The sequence below is a fragment of the Parus major genome, chromosome 14, assembly GCF_001522545.3.
Source record: "Parus major isolate Abel chromosome 14, Parus_major1.1, whole genome shotgun sequence".
In the NCBI taxonomy this organism is placed as follows: domain Eukaryota; kingdom Metazoa; phylum Chordata; class Aves; order Passeriformes; family Paridae; genus Parus; species Parus major.
In genome coordinates this window covers 12991057-13009671 of record NC_031783.1, presented here as the reverse complement: position 1 = coordinate 13009671, position 18615 = coordinate 12991057, and the positions used below count along the sequence as shown (strand labels likewise).

At 42.9% G+C, this 18615-nt stretch overlaps 2 protein-coding genes across 9 annotated transcripts in view; both read left to right on the top strand.

The window, feature by feature from the left end:
- SMURF1 (SMAD specific E3 ubiquitin protein ligase 1) overlaps window positions 1-16668 on the top strand; it is a 45559-nt gene extending 28891 nt beyond the window's left edge. The window contains exons 7-18 of one of the 4 annotated variants that reach the window (XM_015643106.3): window positions 185-438; window positions 1215-1299; window positions 3156-3302; window positions 4415-4619; window positions 4905-5008; window positions 6464-6578; window positions 7527-7705; window positions 8520-8657; window positions 9017-9137; window positions 10608-10809; window positions 11576-11651; window positions 12319-16668. In XM_015643106.3, the coding sequence (XP_015498592.1) occupies window positions 185-438; window positions 1215-1299; window positions 3156-3302; window positions 4415-4619; window positions 4905-5008; window positions 6464-6578; window positions 7527-7705; window positions 8520-8657; window positions 9017-9137; window positions 10608-10809; window positions 11576-11651; window positions 12319-12418 (1726 nt within the window). In that variant the 3' untranslated portion in view covers window positions 12419-16668. Of the gene's footprint in view, window positions 1-184; window positions 439-1214; window positions 1300-3155; window positions 3303-4414; window positions 4620-4904; window positions 5009-6463; window positions 6579-7526; window positions 7706-8519; window positions 8658-9016; window positions 9138-10607; window positions 10810-11566; window positions 11652-12318 lie in introns of all 4 variants that reach the window. The other 3 variants (XM_015643105.3, XM_015643108.3, XM_015643107.3) reach the window with 3 other exon arrangements.
- Window positions 16669-17830: 1162 nt separating this feature from the next.
- RNF216 (ring finger protein 216) overlaps window positions 17831-18615 on the top strand; it is a 76592-nt gene continuing 75807 nt past the window's right edge. For 4 of the 5 annotated variants that reach the window (XM_015643141.3, XM_015643144.3, XM_015643143.3 and 1 more), the window contains exon 1: window positions 17831-18036. The gene's annotated coding sequence lies outside the window, so the exon portion shown is untranslated. The remainder of the gene's footprint in view (window positions 18037-18615) is intronic. The other variant, XM_015643142.3, reaches the window with a different exon arrangement.

Genomic DNA, 18615 nt, shown 5'->3' with positions numbered 1-18615 from the left:
CAGTAAGGTTATTAAGCTACAATTGGTAATTGATTTGTTTTTTGTTACCAGTGCTGAGAAATTTGTATATAGAAACATTAAGAAAATGCCACCTCTTGGGTTAAAGGTTGCACTAGCTGAAGTTGTGGGGAGAGAGAAACAGTTATTTCTGCATTCACTTCTCTTGTGATGGAAACTCTTGAAGTTTCCCCATTTTCAGAACGGTTTATGAAGACTCTGGGCCGGGGAGGCCGCTGAGCTGCTTCATGGAGGAGCCGGCCCCGTACACGGACACGACGGGAGCGGCAGGAGGAGGCGGCTGCCGCTTCCTGGAGTCTCCCAGCCAGGACCAGAGGCTCCAGGCCCAGCGGCTCCGCACCCCCGAGGTCAGAGCTCACGTACAGACACCTCAGAACAGGCCCCACGGCCACCAGTCACCTGAGCTACCTGAAGGCTATGGTGAGTGTCCCACAGCTGCAAAACTGAAAGGGTTTCGTTTATCCAAAGACGTCACCAAAAAATTTCTCTGCTTTTAATACATCGAGGTGTTTTGCCTGTTGGAACAAGCAGTGTCCACGTGCATCTCATTCTGCCTTTTGGAAAAGGAACTAAGTGCAGATGGGAGTTTGAGATTGGCTAATTAGCAGTTGGCTACGCCAGGATACACTGAGGGGTTGATGGTAAATTAAACATGAGGTTGTGGTATGATGCTGTTACAGAAAATTCACTGCTAATCCTGGCTGTGTATCTAGGGAGAATGTAAAGAGCTCTTTAAACTAGAGCAGTAATGCTATTTTTTCCTTCCCCCTTGGCATGTTGTGTAGGTTTGAGCCCACATTTGAGAAAGGATCAGGAAAATATATAAAAGCAACAAAGAAACCAAATAGTACAGAAGATTAGGGAGGATGAGATTAAAGAGAATTTAAACCTCAGAAAAGAGCACACCAAATCTAGGAGTAAAGAGATCTAGTTCGAGGGTTTAGATTGTCTCAAAATCTAACAATAAAAACACAAACTAAAATATGCTGGTGCATGGATCTGTGAGTTTCAAAGGAATGTTGAAATGTGTAGTCAGAGTAAATTTGTCAAGGACAAAACAGTCCATGCTGCAAGAGATCAGTGTGATGGCTTCTGTACTTTTTTCCTAGGAGGAAAATATCCTAATGTCTTTAAACTGTTTATTTGGAATTTTTTTTTTAAGATTTGTAATTTAGGATAATCTTCCTGTTTTATAGAGCAAAGGACAACGGTACAGGGACAGGTTTATTTTTTGCACACACAGACTGGAGTGAGCACGTGGCATGACCCAAGGATACCAAGGTATGTATTTATAGTTAAAAGTCAGGGGGTTTTGGTGTGCATTTGTGTGGCAGGATGCTGGATTTTAAAAGCAAAAAATCTATGAAATGGCCTGTCTGAATTTAAAGGGAGAGCTCCCAGCAGAGGAATAATTTGGGATGTTTCTAGTTACCTTTAATTCAAACATTAAGGATTACTCTTTTTGAAAGAATTATTTACTTGTGAATCATGTAAAACAAAAAGCAAAAATATATGTAGCCCTTCAGGAATTCCTGTTTGACAAATTCTTCCTAAAATGTTGATGTGGTTATTTCTGGTGAAGCTACAAATGTCTGAATTTTACCTACATTTTTTTTTGTACAAAAACAGTTTGGACTGCAAATTGAAAAAAAAAACAGACTTCTTTTTTAAAATAATTGTTTCTTGAATATTCAACTTGTAAGTTTTGTTTTATTAGTGCTCACTTGTGTATAACTGAAGGAGAGATTACTTATTATCTTTAAACTTGAAATGGTTTAAAGTTTTTTATGCTTTAGGCCAGTGATCTGCAGCTAGAAAATTTGAATCCTTCACATGATTAATTTAGTAAAGCCTCTTTAAACCTTAACCTGCAGTTAATCCAGGTCTTTGTGAGTAAGGTCTGGTGCTCTTCCTGAGTAGCTCTGAATCTGGGCTGTTTCATGGGCCACCTGCACACCAGATTCAGAGTGAAGTTTGTAACTCTCAGCTGCTGCACTGCCTGGATAATAGAGGAATGTGGTACAGGATATTAGAAAATGATACAAAGTAGTGCAGGCAAAAGTGGTGATAAAAGCTCAGTGTATGGAAGGAAATGAAAAATAAAGCTGAGAGAGAGAGAGAAAATAGCTGATTTTAGATTAGCTGCTATTGCTGAAAGAAGAAATGACAGTGGTTGATCATTTGTGTCAGCCATGTCAGGCTTGTGTGCCCAAAGCCTTGTGTCTTCTTCAAGTGATGCTGCTCACCCTAATGAAAGGTGCTGCTGTTCCTCTCCCCAAATCCTTGAGCCAGGTTTTCAGGAGCAGCAATGGAGGTGGACACAGCAGTGTCTTGTGAGTCACAGGCCACACCTATTTTAGTTAAAGGTGACTTTCATGCTATCAGCTTGTGTTGCAGAAACCTAACCTTGGCATGAGGCAGAGATGGAGGTTAAAACTTGCTGTGATCAGATCTCTGCAGGACTTTGAGATGCACAGCTGATCACAGCAAATGGTCCCAACCATAATCTCCTTTAAGGAGCCTAACAAGGGCTTGTCTGTCTGTGTGTCCCCTTGGCTTATACTCAGTGTGACACTAAGGCACCTTCAGTGTACAAAGCATTTCTACCTTTCTAAAGTCTCTCAATTAACTCATTTGTACAAATGTTGCTTGGTTAGATTTAGGTGAGGAATTGCATAGAGTGGTGTCTTCAACCCTGAATCCATGCCAGCTGTCTAAAGAATACTTTACTTAACAATAGGTTTTCTGCCTGAAAATAATCTTCAGGTTTCCTTCCTTCCTTTTCTTGCTACACTGTTGGTGTTTTCCTCAGTTAGGTGGCTGGAGCATTAAGGTATTTTCAATCTTTTAGGTGAAAATAGATTCTATGTATTGAATTCAGACACTGCCTGGAAATGAGTGAGTGCCTTTAGCAGCATGTAGTGATACCTGAAATTTATCCAGGATGAAAGGAGTGAGTAAATGTGTTGCTACAGCCTTACTCTCAGTGGTTTTTCAATCAAATAGTCAGGATTCTAACCTTAACCTAATTAAAGACGTGATTTTAATTTTTTTTAAAATACTGTTAATTAAAATTAACAGTATTTGGCTGCTTAACTTCAGATGTGCATTAACATCTTGTTTGTTTTTCACTTTAGAGACCTTAACAGTGTGAATTGTGATGAACTGGGACCTTTGCCTCCAGGCTGGGAAGTCAGAAGTACAGTTTCAGGAAGAATATATTTTGTAGATCATAACAACAGAACCACACAATTCACAGATCCACGACTACATCACATCATGAAGTAAGAGCTTTGCTTGATAAATAATTCCTGTCGGTCTGGAATTCCTGGCAGTCATGTGGGGCTGAAACCTTGAATGATAATTGGGGAACAGATGCAACCAGTGCTGTAGTCAGGCTCCAAGCATTGGTTCTCAGTGCTGCTTTTATCTAAGTTTTTTGCTGAGACTCTTCAGAAAGGTTTTTACTCTGCTCTGCTCAGTTCTGGAATTGCTGGGGTGTGGGGTAGAGAGTTTGCCAAGGGATCCCCAGCAGTCAGCTCGTGTCTGTCTGGATGAGCAGTTCCATCTCTGTGCTGGCTGTTCTGGATCTGGACTAACTTCAGTGCTCCCTTGAGTTCCAGACAATGGGAATATAAAGCCAGCTGGAATCTGGTCAAAGGGTGCTGTGCACAGCCAGCTTGGGTTTAGCAGGATTTAGTAAGCTCAAGCTCTGCATCATGGAAAGGCAGCTGAACTGTTGTGGAACTGACCCTGGAAGCAGCCTAGCAGTGCTGCTTGTGCCCAAGACCAGATTTTTTTTCCTGTGCTCGAAGTCAGTCAGGGAATCTCTGTATCTAAAAAAGAATTGCTCTACAAACCAAATAAAGCACTGATGGATAAGGATAGTTGAGTGTATGAAGCTGCAACTATTTGGGACAAGTATATCTTTCTCTCTTAATAGCCATAGATGGAGGCTTTTTACTGTTTCATGAATCCCCAGCCTCATTTTGTATGGAGCTGGAATAAAATCACTTGTTAGACAGTTCCCTTTGTAAAACTGTTGTTTGCTCTGTAAGAGTTCTCTTTCCATGTTGTACTCTTGAAAGTTCTCTCTGTGTGGGAGAATACCACACAAACTTTAATTACTGCTTAGTTAGCAATCAGTGATCATGCTCCAGAGCCTTCCACAGTGCTTTGCCATGTAAAAACAGTTCAAAAATGCTGAAACTCTAAATATCTGTGTTCCTTACATCCCTGAATTTAGTGTAATGATAGTACAGAAGTATCCAGCTGAATACACATTTTACTCCATGTTCCTGTTATAGATAGAAGCTTAATAATTTCTTCCATGATTGTTTTACATATTCCTGATTCTTATGTGTCCAGAATAAATATTGTCCTTTTTTTCTCCAAGCCATCAATGCCAGCTAAAAGAGCCCAGCCAGCAGCCTCTACCAGCTCCAAATGAGGGATCATTGGAAGAGGGTGAGGAGTTGCCTGCACAGAGATATGAAAGAGACTTGGTACAAAAGTTGAAAGTTCTTAGACATGAGCTCTCTCTTCAGCAACCTCAGGCTGGTCACTGTCGCATTGAAGTATCCAGAGAGGAAATCTTTGAGGTATTTGATTGATATTTTTTTACTGCTAACAGCAGCTTTTGTGAGTGACAAGTAAAACTGATCAGTGATTATAACAACTTTGCTTCACAAGCACCCACCACGTTATAGAGTTGTCATTGAAATTTGCTTCAGATTAGCACTGGAACAGAGTAATGTTTTCTGTCATTCAGTAACAAACTATGTATTACAGAAATGCAGAACTCTTAATCATGGTATTAGAGAAATCTTAATAGACTTAATTATAGGAAGGAAATAAAACAGCTAATTGTACAAATGCACATACAGGAATCCTATCGTCAGATAATGAAGATGAGGCCAAAGGACTTGAAAAAGAGGCTTATGGTGAAATTCCGAGGAGAGGAAGGCCTGGACTATGGAGGAGTAGCAAGGTGAGATTTTGAGGGTTTTCTGACACCTCTTAACTATAAAGTTGCCCTTTAAGTGTCCCATGGTTGATACAATCCCATTTCAAGTTACCTGTTAATGGTATATGTTGATTTATAGACAGTGTCTGTGGCTTCACTCTTTATATGGTAGGTTGAAAAGTGAAAGCTTGTGATTTAAGAGTTGTCCTACTGCAAGTTATGAAAGTGTGATCAGCTCAAATTGTGAGGTCTCTCAGGGAGTGTATAGACCCTGAAGTCAGATCCAGATCACAGGAATGGTTTTGTAAAACACACCTCTCTGATTTCCCACAAATGGATTGCAGGAGGGTAGGGGTTCCTTTTTGTTATGTCTCAGCCGCATTCAGGAGAGTTCTCTGATCTGTTGGAGCAGGAGTGGAGATGAACTAATGCTAAACAAAAGCTAAAATTTCAGCAAGGACTTGCCTCCCTCTTAAAAATGACAGTAATTCCCTGTGGGTCACATTGGATCTGAAATTCAGAAGCTGATTTAGCGTCACTGAAAAAAACGCTCACCTTTGTAGTGGCTCAGAATTGTGTAAATTCACCGAGAAATTTCTCAAATCCACAAAAGATGCCACTTAGGTGTCTTTCAGTGATCAATCCCTGGACAAAGGAAAGAAGCTGGAGCATTCTGAGCTGCCTTACCCTGGGCAACCTTGGGTGTCTCCACTGTTGACATCCTGTTGCCCTGATGCCTTTCATAATTGCCCATTAGTTGCAACTGACTCTTCCTGATCAGTACAGCTCCACTTCTAAGCATTACAATTGATAGCTCTCTCTGAATATTTTGGACCTGGGAAGGCTGTCCAAATTTAACAACAAAGGGGTATTTGTCATGGTGACTTGGGAGGTCAGAAATAGCTTTAGTTCTGCTCCTGTCCATGTATGTTATTGAGGTGAGTGAATTTACCCAACCCCTCCTTTTAATGCACTTGGTCTCTGTCCCTTCTGGCCTCTGCTGAAAGCAGTCACCAAGCTGGCAGAAAACCAGCTTTTCTAAAGACCCCCAGTGATCGAACTGATTGTAATCAACAGATTTTTTTTAATATTTCCTTATGCTGTACAGGTTGCAGAGAAGCAGATCTCATAGGCTCCAAATAGCTGAACTCAGTACAAAGGCAGGATTTTTTTGGAAGCGTGGCTTGTTCAGATTCAATTAGTTGATGGCATTGTCTAACAGCTTGCTATAGCTTCTCTAATTGATGTTAATCCCTTCAGTGCTTCTAAACTAAACCAAGTCTGCCCTGAGTGCAGTAGGACATTGTGAGGTTTTATTCACATCCTTTTGGTCTACAAATGGAGGGCAGCACAAGGTGATGATTTTGAAATAAGCATTCCATAACTGATCAATCACAATAATTGTTTTGTCTAAAACTTATGTGCAAATTGCACTCTTCTAAATCTGTTGGGTTGTTGTTTTGTTTTTTTTTTTGGCAGAGAGTGGTTGTATTTACTGTGCCATGAAATGTTGAATCCCTACTATGGACTCTTCCAATACTCCACAGATAATATTTATATGCTGCAAATCAATCCAGACTCTTCTATCAATCCTGTAAGTATTAATTTCTCAGCAATATTCCTACTTTAAGAGATGTCCTCTGCAGTTTCTTACAGCTGTTCTTCCACAAGAAGAGTCTAAACTGCAGGGTAAATTGGAATAAGAAGGTGTTAATGTCTTATATTTATACAGTAAGAAGCAGAGGGGTTTTGTTCAGAAATTAAAAGCATGATAGCCTTTGACAGATATCTGATTTCTTTGAGGCTGCTCAGTACTGATTGGTTTGCACAGTGACTCTGAGAAGACAAGACAGATGAAATTCATCTTCACTGTGAGCACAGGTGATTGTGCACACAGCATTACAATCCCAGCAGTGCCACCCCATGACTTTTAGGGATGTATCCCTTGCTTGACCTTTCTCACTACGCTCCTGTGCTTGCTTTTTCTCTTACTGAAGGATTTGTAATGATGCAGACCCTAAAAGGAGCAGCAGTTCTGTATTAGTAGAGGGAATTCTCCCTGACATGACATTTCCTGACATTTGCACTGGAAGATGAGGGAGGTGGATTGGAAGAATGTCAACCATAGGACTTACACCTCAGCTTTCAAAAGTTAGTTTAAAAGGAACATGAAAGAAATGAAGGAAACAAGCATACTGCTTCCTCAAGAGTAGATACATTTGGATGGTTAAACAAAGAATAAACTAACTTGTTCAGAATCCTCATCTTTTTGGATTTTGGAGGTCTCACAGGGATTTTCTGTTTCCAAGTTTTTCCCTTTGAGAGGTCTAGAGACTTCAATCCAATTTATTAATCAGGTAATGCCCAGAGACTTGTTTGAGATTTTTAATCATTAAATGCTTTGGTTTTGGTTATGTTGTGAGGAAAAGTGGTGGCTGCTCTCTTACCCAGAGGGCTGCAGGTAACTCATGCTGAATGAACCACCGAGGGTGCCACAAGATGTCAGTGTCTTCCCAAGCCTGATTCTCCTCTCTCCCTGCAGGACCATTTGTCTTATTTCCATTTTGTTGGTCGGATAATGGGTTTGGCTGTGTTCCATGGACACTATATCAACGGGGGGTTCACAGTTCCCTTTTACAAACAGCTGCTGGGGAAGCCTATCCAGCTCTCCGATCTGGAATCTGTTGACCCAGAATTACACAAAAGTTTAGTCTGGATCTTGTAAGTACTGAATTTAGCAATCGTCTCACTGCAGAGAAAATGGGGTAGAGTTTGTTGGCAATAGTGAGATGCTTTAGACAAAGAGTTTGCAAAAATCTTTTTATGGTAGCAGTCTGTACAAAGGCATTAAACTATTCTTAATATATCAAAGGTACTTGAGGAAAAGCTCTCATTGCAAACTCTCCTTGTAATAAACTAGATACTAAATCATTAAAGTTTGCATGGATATGGTAGAATATCATAATATCAAAATCCAAACACAGGACAGAGGTCTGAGGGGAAGTAGAGCCTTCTTCAAAAGAAAGCCAACTCTGATTAAAATGAAAATAAATGGAAGTAATTTGGACTTCTGTATGCTTACAGAACAAGATCCAGCATTCAGTGTAGCTTTGTGACTCCTTGGAACTGCTTTGCATTATCTCAGTTTCTTTTCTTAAATGCTATTTTGAATTTTGTATTTAAAGAAATTACTGATGATGAAGTTCTCTACGTATGATCTCATCTGTGCTTCACAGATACATGAGAGCAGATCAGATTCTGGCTGGGTGTATATGTATGTGTGTGTGTATTTCTGTATATAGGGTTTTATCCAGTATCCTGAGTTCCATTAGAATTAGATGAATATCCCATATCTGATCAGGCTCTTCAACATGCACTAAATCATACAGAAATTGGTGATGGTGGCAATATTCCTCTAGTGTGTGAAATGCAGGTGGTAACTAAGACTACCTAGGTGTTCAAATAACTGTCAGCATCACCACTGAGAGTTACCAAAATGCCAAAAATACTGAGTTTACCCTCTGTCCATTGGCAGAGAGAACGATATCACACCAGTCTTGGATCATACATTCTGTGTGGAGCACAATGCCTTTGGGAGGATTTTACAGCATGAACTCAAACCAAATGGCAGGAATATTCCAGTGACAGAAGAGAACAAGAAGGAATATGTCAGGTATTGCAAACAGAAATATGTCCTGCAAATGTAGTGGGAAGAGGGTAGTAAACAGAACTTTCGTATATAGTGAAATTTAGAAAGTAAGTATTTTGGGTGGGAATTCCTGAGTGTTAAATGACATGAATGTTTTCACTGGGAGACCTGGGAAGATGAAGTTCTGAATGGTACTTTATTTTTTTTGTTGATGGTGCAATAATGAGTTGTTGATGGAAAAAGAATGGATAAGCACTTCTTTCATAATAAAAAGTGTGTGTATTAAAACAAAATCCTCTGTAAAATGAGCATTTTTCAAGTCTGCTGTAAAAATCCCAGTGTTGTCCATCTCATCACCCCTGACTTTTTCCTTCCTCCCGTAGATTGTATGTGAACTGGCGGTTCATGAGAGGAATAGAGGCACAGTTCCTGGCTCTGCAGAAAGGCTTTAATGAACTTATTCCTCAACATCTTCTCAAGCCTTTTGACCAGAAGGAACTCGAGGTATGTTTTATCCACGTGGATTATTGTTCTGTAATTTGTTTGATCCACAGTCAAGCACTGATTTAAAAAACAAAAAGCAAGCAAAACAAACAAAACACAAAATTTATTCCATTTTATGTACCAGAAAGCTGAGTATTTATTTAACCAAAACCTTTTAGGTTTATTCTAGACATTCTTTGGGTTGATATTATTGAGAGGGCTACTTAAACAGGGAAAGACAAATGCACCATGGTGTCTATCCAAGGACTAATGCTCAAGGCAGGTGGTCTGAGAATGAGGAAACACTGCAAGTTTGAGGAATTTTTGGCAAGACCAGACATGCTATTTACCCCAGAAACTGTTTTGTCCAATAACTTTTCACGCATGAATGTTTCTGCTTGCACACAGAAATTGGTTTACAGAAATATAAGAGCTGAGCATATAGAAAAGAAATTAATTTGTCTTCTTACCAAATCCTGAGGTGCAGAAAGCTACTTCTTAAACTAGTTCCTGTTACAGTAATTTTTCCTCTGGTTTTGATTCCTAGAAAAAATAAGACAACCTGGGGAATATTCATCATTTGTGGTATAGAAACTACGAGCTTTGTGCTAGTCAGTCATGCATTTTGGTTAATCCCACAGAGTTCTTGCATTCCATTTGCTTAAAAAGGTAGATTAAAAATCCATTAAATATTTCAATACTCTCCATGTCAGAACAGTCCCAACTCACCTGATGATGTGAGCAGGTGTAAGTGGGTGCTCTCTTGGTGGCACAACAAGGCAGCTGCTAAAGAGCAGGTCTCAGCAATTGGATCCTTACTGTGGAATATTATGGAAAATTTAAAATATGACACACATTTCATTTTGAGGGGTGAAGTTTGCTCTGTGCCATTTATTTATTGTTGCCAGAGGAGGTGGTTAAATGCATGGCCATAAGCAACTTCCTTATACAGTATTTTGCAACCTAGTTGGAAAATAACTCTGGAAAAGAGATTGAAGTGGTATGTCAGGTGTGTGTCAGAGATTCTCACAAATGGGGTCAAAAAACAGATGAAAATTTTCTGTAGTTTGTTGTAGAACAACAAAGCAACTCAGATGTTCCCATAAGCTGAGCAGGATTCCATTGTCACTGGCATTGGCACCTCTAGGACAGTCCTGCAGCAGGGCAGTGATGCTGTGCCACAACCTTACTCCAAATCAGTGCTGTGCCCTCATAAAGACAGGCTGTACCTTCCAGGGAGCACAGATTTAATAAAGCAAGTCTTGCATGGGCTTCTAATGCTGGTAAAGCACTGCTTGGGGTCAGTTTCACTGCAGTCAAACTGGAGATATTTACTGCCAGCTCTGTACTGGTCTGGAGTGTTACCTTGCACCAAAAAAGTGGGTGAAGCACCTAAACAATGCCAGGCTTTTTGACGTGGCTGGATGTGTTTTTATAACAGCAAACCTGAAATTACTCTGGACTTTAAAGCACTTCCTAATCTTTTAACAGCTGATCATAGGAGGCCTGGATAAGATAGACCTGAATGACTGGAAGTCCAACACCCGCCTAAAGCACTGCATGGCTGACAGCAACATCGTCAAGTGGTTCTGGCAAGCGGTGGAAACGTTTGATGAGGAAAGAAGGGCAAGGCTGCTGCAGTTTGTGACGGGCTCCACGCGTGTCCCACTTCAAGGTTTCAAGGCTTTACAAGGTGACTGATGTGGCGGCTGAGTTAATCTGTGGTTGGAGAGAGATAAAAGTGGTGTGGTATTTACACACCCCTTGTAAAATATCAGCATATTACTGGATAAGTCAAGCACTTGCAAACTTTAGAGCCTGAGAACAGTTTTATATTTGTCAGCAGCTCAGCTGCTGCTGAGCACTTTGGCTGTTGCTGATAGTGATGGAAGCTGGTAAATCTGTTACTGTGCAGTGCTTTGACTGCTGCCAATTGTGGCTCGTCAGTCTCTTACAGCTCTGTGCTCTGAGGTTCAAATCATTCCATGCAAATATACACGGGGATATATGGCTGACTAAGCTTTAAAGCAAATTTCTGAAAATCGTAGGTTTTTATAAAAAATGTGGCAGTGTCCTTGGCTGTTGTGATCTCCTGGTCACACTCCATTTATTAGCTGACAGTAAATTGATGTTGAAAATTAAAATACTAGCTCTGTTTTACAAGGAAAACCTTCATGCACTTAAGTATTTTCATTTTTGACAGTGCAGCTTCATTAATATCAAATTTAGCAGCTTTCCAAAATGCCAGTCTGTAAAATGCTTGTCACAAACAGCCCTATCTCTTCTGCCATCCCTTCATCAGCTGCAAATATCTCTACAGATTTAGCCTAGGACATACTTAGGCTTGCAGCTGGAACTGTAATTTCCTCTCTTGCCTTTTTATACGCAGCAAAATGCGTGTGTGTGAATGATGCTTTGTTGAAGTGCATTAACTAGAATGTCTGTCTAAGGTTCTACAGGCGCTGCAGGACCCAGACTGTTTACCATCCATTTAATAGATGCAAACACAGACAACCTTCCAAAAGCCCACACTTGGTAAGATGGAAACACCCTGCTTCCTCTCCCTTTGTCTTGATCTAAAGGAGTCATCTCTGTTTGTCCTGGGCAGGGGTTAGGCATGTGATACACATTCATGACTCCACGTGTGCTCTGTTAGCTTGGATATATCTGTACTCTGCAGCCAGCAAAATAATTTGCTTTTCTTAAAGCTTGATTTGTCTCCTATACTGTCTGTGGTTTTCATTTATTCCAGAGGTGATTATTCTGGGTAGTGAGACGTTTGTAAATTTATTTCTTTATTTCTTCGTTACAAAGAAGTGTTGTCGGATGTCGAATGTTGGAAGCTCGTGCTGTTGGTGCAGCATAGGCACAGCCTGAGCCCTTGCACGGAAATCTCACTCCATCAGAGGCAGGAAATGGTGTCAGCAGCAGCAGACTGTCTGCAGGCAGGGCAGGGAGTGGGCCTGCCTGATGTGTTGCTTTTTCTTGCAAGTCTCCTGCATCTGCCTCTTCCTCCTCATCCCAAACTCTGCCCTATTAAGCTGTGCATTCCTGCTGTAGAAATAGTTGTTTTTTTGTCTTGTCTCCTTTGGCCACTGAGGCAGCTGAGAGTTTTTACAATTTCTATCTATATGTAGCTTCTTTACATTTTTCCCCCAATAAGCACTTAAGATCCATCAATGTTTTGTTACTTTCCCTGCAGCTTTAACCGGATCGACATTCCGCCTTATGAGTCATACGAGAAGCTTTATGAGAAGCTGTTGACAGCTGTGGAAGAGACGTGTGGGTTTGCTGTGGAATGAAAAAGCAACCAAAGGAAACAGATGCTAACTCATGGACCACCAAATGAAGAGCTAGAAGAAGCTTGCTGTGAACTTCCTGCTAAGCTGTCTGAAACATCTGAACTCTGACAACTTAGAGATGGGGCTGTTTCCCTTCTGCCGCTGGTGGATTAGGGGGGGAGGGTCGGGGCTTTTCTTGGTGGTTCCCAACTCTATTTTCTCCCTTTTGTTACAATAACCCCTTCCCTCTTCTTCCATCCCCCCGAAATGAAATGCAGCCAAGTTCAGCATTTGGCTTTGGTTACACAGGATATTCTGCTAGATTGGTAACACATATTGTGATAGGGTCAGCGACCTGTGGGGCTTGTTTCATAGGAGAATCAAAGTGCATTTGAGAATGAGCTTAATTTGCTGAGGACCTGCAACTGATAGGTGCACCTGGTTAGTCTGTCTTAAATCAAGCTTGAGCCTTTGTAGAGTCCAGCAGGTGCAGAGTGTCTGATTGGCACCAAAATTTGAATTGCACATTTTAAACATCTGTTTAAAAAGTAAACTTCTAGCAGAAAATACCTCCATATGAACACTTAACTGAAAGGTAAAGAAATCCAAGTTCTGCCTTAGCAGGAAGCTCCCAGTGGAAGCTGTGGCTCACCTTGAGAAAAGTGAAGGAATCTGGGGCAGCTCAAACGGTATTGTATGATTTCTTTTTGGTTGTCTTGGCTGAAATCTAATTGTTTTGCACGTGAAAACAATTCTTTCCTCCTGCAGAATTACTTTCCATAGTTTGTTCAGATGTAAGTACCTTGCAGAGAAGCCTTGTGAGGAGGAGACAGAGGATAAAAATCCATTCAGTTCCAAAGCTGTGATTTCTGTGCCACTGTTTTACCCAAGATGTGTTTGTGTGACTTTAAATTCTAAGACTCACATGGAAATCACTAAAAGTTAAGTTAACAAAGCAATCTCCTGCTTCAAATTTTTTGGCCTTAGGAAAGGTTTATTTGGAGATTGAGGTAAAAGGGGAACTATATAGTGAAAGCATTCTAAATGTTACAGAAAGCTATTGGAAGAATTTATGACTTCAGTTCTGTAAGGATGAAAATTTCTCCAGAGAGCTGCATAAGGTTTTCTTTTCCAATAACTGAAACTAATATTGAAGGGTTTCTTCTCTAACACAGGGGTAAAGCAAATCCAATAGCTGAAGGTCTTGGTTTGAAGGACAGGTGTCTGCTGAGGAAGGCAGGAGCCTCCCTTGTGATGAAAAATGTAAGCCCCTTCCCTCCAAATTATTATAATTTTAAATTTAGGGGATTTCAGGCAAAGATATAAGAAACAGGAATGATAGTTCTTTACTAGTACATATAGTACTAGTAAATATAACAATAATACAGAAACACTGGCTTAAACTGACAGAGTCAGGATAGGACTGGACACCCTGTTGGTCAGGGGGGTGGTGGCAGTCCAATTAAATGGTGACTGCAGTCCTCTTCAAATGATAGATGTGGTTCTGATAAAGTGATCCTGTAAAGGGGTCTGGTCTTCCTCTGAAGGTCCAGTGGTCTTGGCTCCAGGGGGGGGAGCCAAGCATTCCTACCTGGATATAATCTGAGACTGGGAACACTGCAGGCAGCCTTTCTCCACTGGATTCCCACAGCAAGACCAGACCCATCTACACCACCACTGGACCTTCAGAGGAAAACTACTGATCCTTCTACAGGGTCACTGCTCCAACAGAACCCCATCTGTCACCCCAGGAGGACAGCAGCCACCATTTAATCAAACTGCTACCAGCTCCCTGACCAGCAGGGTGTCAGGTTCTATTCTGACTCTGTCAGTGGGCTGTTTTCCTTTTCTGTTATTTTTTTTTTTTTTTACTACTGCATCTTTATTTTAATTTCCTTAGTAAAGAACTGTTAGTCCTATTCCCATATCTTTGCCCAAGACCACCTTGATTCATAGATTATAATAATTCCGGGGTGGGGGAGTGGTTTGCATTTCTTTCCATTTCAAGGGAGGTTTCTGGCTTCCTTACCAGACACCTGTCTTTTCAAACCAAGACAGGGAGTTTTTTTCTTTGGCAAGCTTGATTTTTAGATTCATGACTGAAACACTTAACAGATGTTAAATTCATGGTATAGTGCATTGAAATTCAACTGTGGGCAAGAACCTGTCCTTAGGAGATGTCTACTAGAATACTTCTATTTTGTCTTTTTTTAAAATTGAATTTGGTAATAGCTTTAAACTGTGTTAGGACAGAAAGTAGACACTTGTCAAAACCCTGGCATCTTTCTCTGTTTTGTTTGTTTGTGGTTTTCTTTTTGCCATTGACCATAATTCCTGTGATTTGTTGTCAGGAGTCGCATTGGAGGTGTAAAATTGTACCATATTGTGAGATTTGCACAGGGTGGCTAAAGATGCTCATCCTGCAGGACTGTACAGGAGAGGCATATTCAGCCCCATGTTCTGTAGGGATCTTTTGGCACTTGGAGACCACTTTTTGCAGTTCTGGTTGTTGGGATGTGCAACTGTTAGCAGACAGCGTCCCTATGGTCCCAGGCTGAGTAGCAGAGTCCCCACAACCCTGGATTTTCCAAATTCCTTTGAAGTCAAACCTGTTCATAAAGTGTATTTAATCCTTTCAGTACGTTTTAATGTGCAATAAACCAGTCAGATAGGAAAAATGCAAAATGGATTATTGCCCAAAAGCTTTGCATGCAGTCCCATGTGGATTTTTCACTAAAAAATGTGTAAAAAAAACCCCCCCAAACCCAGATACTAAAGCACCCCCTTAATAAAAATCCTGTCACACCTGCAGCACAACTGGCTCAGTACAAACCAAGCGAGGTGAAGGGAAAGGCCCCTGATTTGGAGATCTATAGGTCAAGTAGCTTTATGTCAACGACCCAGTTGACATAAGATAGTTCCTAATGTCTTTGCTAGGTCAGTGTTTTATTGAATGCACAAAATAAGAATAGGCAAGGATTGTTGTTTCGAAAAGTCCGTCTGTTTTTTGCTGTATTTAAAAGCCCTTGTCAAGGTACCTCCTCCGTGCTGACAGTAACGAGAATAGGGCACTGTCTTTTAAATTATTTCAGTTCTCTTTTCAACAGCTTCACCACCTCTCCTGTCGTGTTGTCTTTGCAATTTTGTGCCACTTCAGTGATGACAAAGACAATTTTTGTCTTGTTCTGTACATGCATTTGAGGCAGGCCTTAAAGCAGGTTGGGTGGATGGAGGAGCAGCGAGAAGCGAGGCAGAACGGTTTCAGAGCCATGGCCTGTTTTTCCTGTGCCCAGTTCCAAGGCCAGGGAAGGACAAAATGCCAACAGGAGTTAGGATGGCTAGAGCCAGTGGCTCTCGGAGGTCTGGGATAACCTCAGCTGTGTGAATTTGTGTGTCCATTCCCACTCGGTCTGCCAGCACTTGAACTTGGTTGTTACTTCTCAAACTTGCCCAAAGAATCCCATCGAGTCCCGTGTTCATTCTGTCATTCCACGTTCCACCTTGTGCGCGGATACTCTTGGATCTGACCCGAAGGAAATACAGTGTGTCTGTCGTTCCTGTCCCACGGCAAACCCCGCAGCTGCTCCATCAGCAGTGCCCTGATAACTACTCCTCAGCCTCTACTCTACGCTCAGGGATGTAGGAAACCACCACTCTGCTCGTGTGTTCCAGCAGGAAGAAACGAGACTGTTGGATGGGTGTGAGTGTTCACTTGGGCATTATGTTAGACAAGACCCTGCTCCGAAAAGGCTGCTCGAAGCTCCAGACAGTGCGATCGGCGCTCGCTCAGCAGTTTGTCCTCAGTTCAAGTCGAGGTGGTTGTAAAATCCAACAGATTTTGTAAATTACTGATCCAGCCACTGGGCCCTCTGGAGCCAGTGCCCAGGTTTGGGGCCGTGTGGCACAGCAAATTCCCAGAAACACAGTATGGATCTGGTTTTAATCTGTTAATTTTTTTTTTGTTGTTGTTGTTGTTGTTCCTCAACCACTTTATAATGTATTTTTTTAATTTATTATTTTGTAATGTCATGTTTAAGTATTGCTGCTATCCTTGTTATTCTTCCCACTGTTTTTATTGCAGATTTATTTTGTGGAAGTTGTACACTAATGTTTCATTTTATGTCTAAATCAAAGTATTTAAAGAAATACTAGTTCTATTTAATGTGGTTATGGAACCAGCTGGAATAAACAGTGATTGTATAGTAGGCTGGACCCAGGAGGTCATGTTCATTTTTGTTACATATGCAATAAACTCACAACTTTAAACTCTTGGTAGCCACTGTTTTGTTTGTTAAAATATTTATGGGAACCGGAGGAAAAGAGTGGACAAAGTATCAAAATACAACTGATTTAACAGATCTATATGGACTGCCCAGATGAAAGTCCTCTGCAGGGAGAACACTTCATTTCTTTAATTCACCTTCATCTTTTTAACTTCTTCTCTAATTATTTGTCCTGATACTTTTCCAAACAAGTTTGCAGAAAGAAATTATAATCTCGCCCTTAATGAAAGCTGGAGAAAGATTGACTAATATTGATGAATCCTTGCTTTCCTCTTTGTTTTTTTCCTAATTAGTGCAGCTTTGCAAGTGGAGGACAGGAGTAAATCCAAGGATGGTGCTCAGTGCTGGTGTGTGCTGCAGCAGTGCCTTCCCTCCCTGATGCTGAAAGCTGAGGTTTCTTCTGGCCATAATTTGGTTTAATAAATGAATTAAAAAGGATGGAGCACAAAGAATATGCTTTTTATTCTTTGAGTAATTTCACAATATGAACAATACCAGCTGCTGTTGCCCACCCCTCGTGTTAGCCAGCAGGGGGGACTGAACAGTTTCATTACCTGGAGCAGGAAATCGTGTCAGTCCTTCAGTGCTCTGTCAAACACTGGCACTGCTGTTTTCTTTCATGACTACCTTTTTTTTTGGTGAAGTTTTCCTGATTTCTGTCCTTTTGGTGCTAAGAGAGAGGAGGATCCCTTTAGCCTGCTCCAGTGGGTGTGCTGTGCTGTAGAGGAGCTGCCCCAGGACTTCTCCACGACGTGACCCTCTTGAAAACGCAATTAAAACATTCCCATTTCTCTCAGGAAATCTTGCGCAGCTCAATGAATCGGCTGTCTCCTTTTGTGGCAGCTTGGCAAGTCACTTAAACCCCTCAAGTTCCATTTTCTCCTCTCCCTGCAGGACATTCCCAGCTGCAAACGCGGTGTCCTGGGGGGCTCCCTGTCACTCGCTTGACCTCCAGGATCACGCAGAGCTGCGGGGGACAGGGGGGACCTACACGGGACCCCCCCCAATTCCTGAGCACCCCAAAAAGTTCTGTCCCCGGGCCCCGCCCCGCACACACGTGCAGCCCTGGCCCCGCCCCCTCCCCACGGGAACACCGCCCGCCCGCCAGGGGGCGTGGCGCCGCAATGCCCGCCCGCCCCCTCTCTCTATGGTCGGTTCTCCGGGCCGAGCCCGCCCGCGCCGCCCGTCCCCGCGCGCCGCTCTGTCTCTCCCTCGCTGTGTCTCTATGGTGCGGGGCGGCGCGGTCACGTGGCGCGGGCCGGGCGGAAGCGGCGGGAGCGGCGGTTAAATGAAGCGGGGCCGGAGGGGCGGCGGGGCCGGTGAGTGCCGGGGTGACCCCTCTGTCCCGCGGAGCCGGTGAGTGCCGGGACAGCCCTGCCGCCCGACGGACAGAGGGGCCGCTCCGGGGTGTCCCTGGGCCTCGCCGGACTCCTCGCTGCGGGGTCGGGCGCTGCTCCCGGCTGGGGCCTGTCCTCAGGGACGGGTCGTTCCCCCCCCTCTCCCCGCGTCCCCTCATGGCCCGGTGTCCGTTCCGTCCGTCCCTCTTCCCCCGCGTCCCTTCAAGGCCGGTCCTTCCTCTCTCTTCCCGTCAGGGACAGCTCGTCTTCCCCCCCAGCGCTTTCCTTCAGGGACGGGTTCCCCGCGTCATCGTCCCCGTGTTCATCCCCCCGTACCTCTCCACTTTCATTTAGGGTCGAGTCCTTCGTGCTCGCTTTCCCTCAGGATCGGGGACACCCCCTCCCCCTTCAGCTCCCCTCAGGACTGGGTCCTTTCCCTCCGCCCTCCATCCCCTCAGGGCCGGTCCCGTCTCCCCCTTCCCGGGGTCAGGGGCTCCCTTCACCTCCGTGCACCTCCCCTGTGTCCTCCCGCGGCCCCGAGGGACACCCGGGGACAGGCGCTGCTCTCCGGGGGCTCCTTACGGCTGTCCGGGTACCC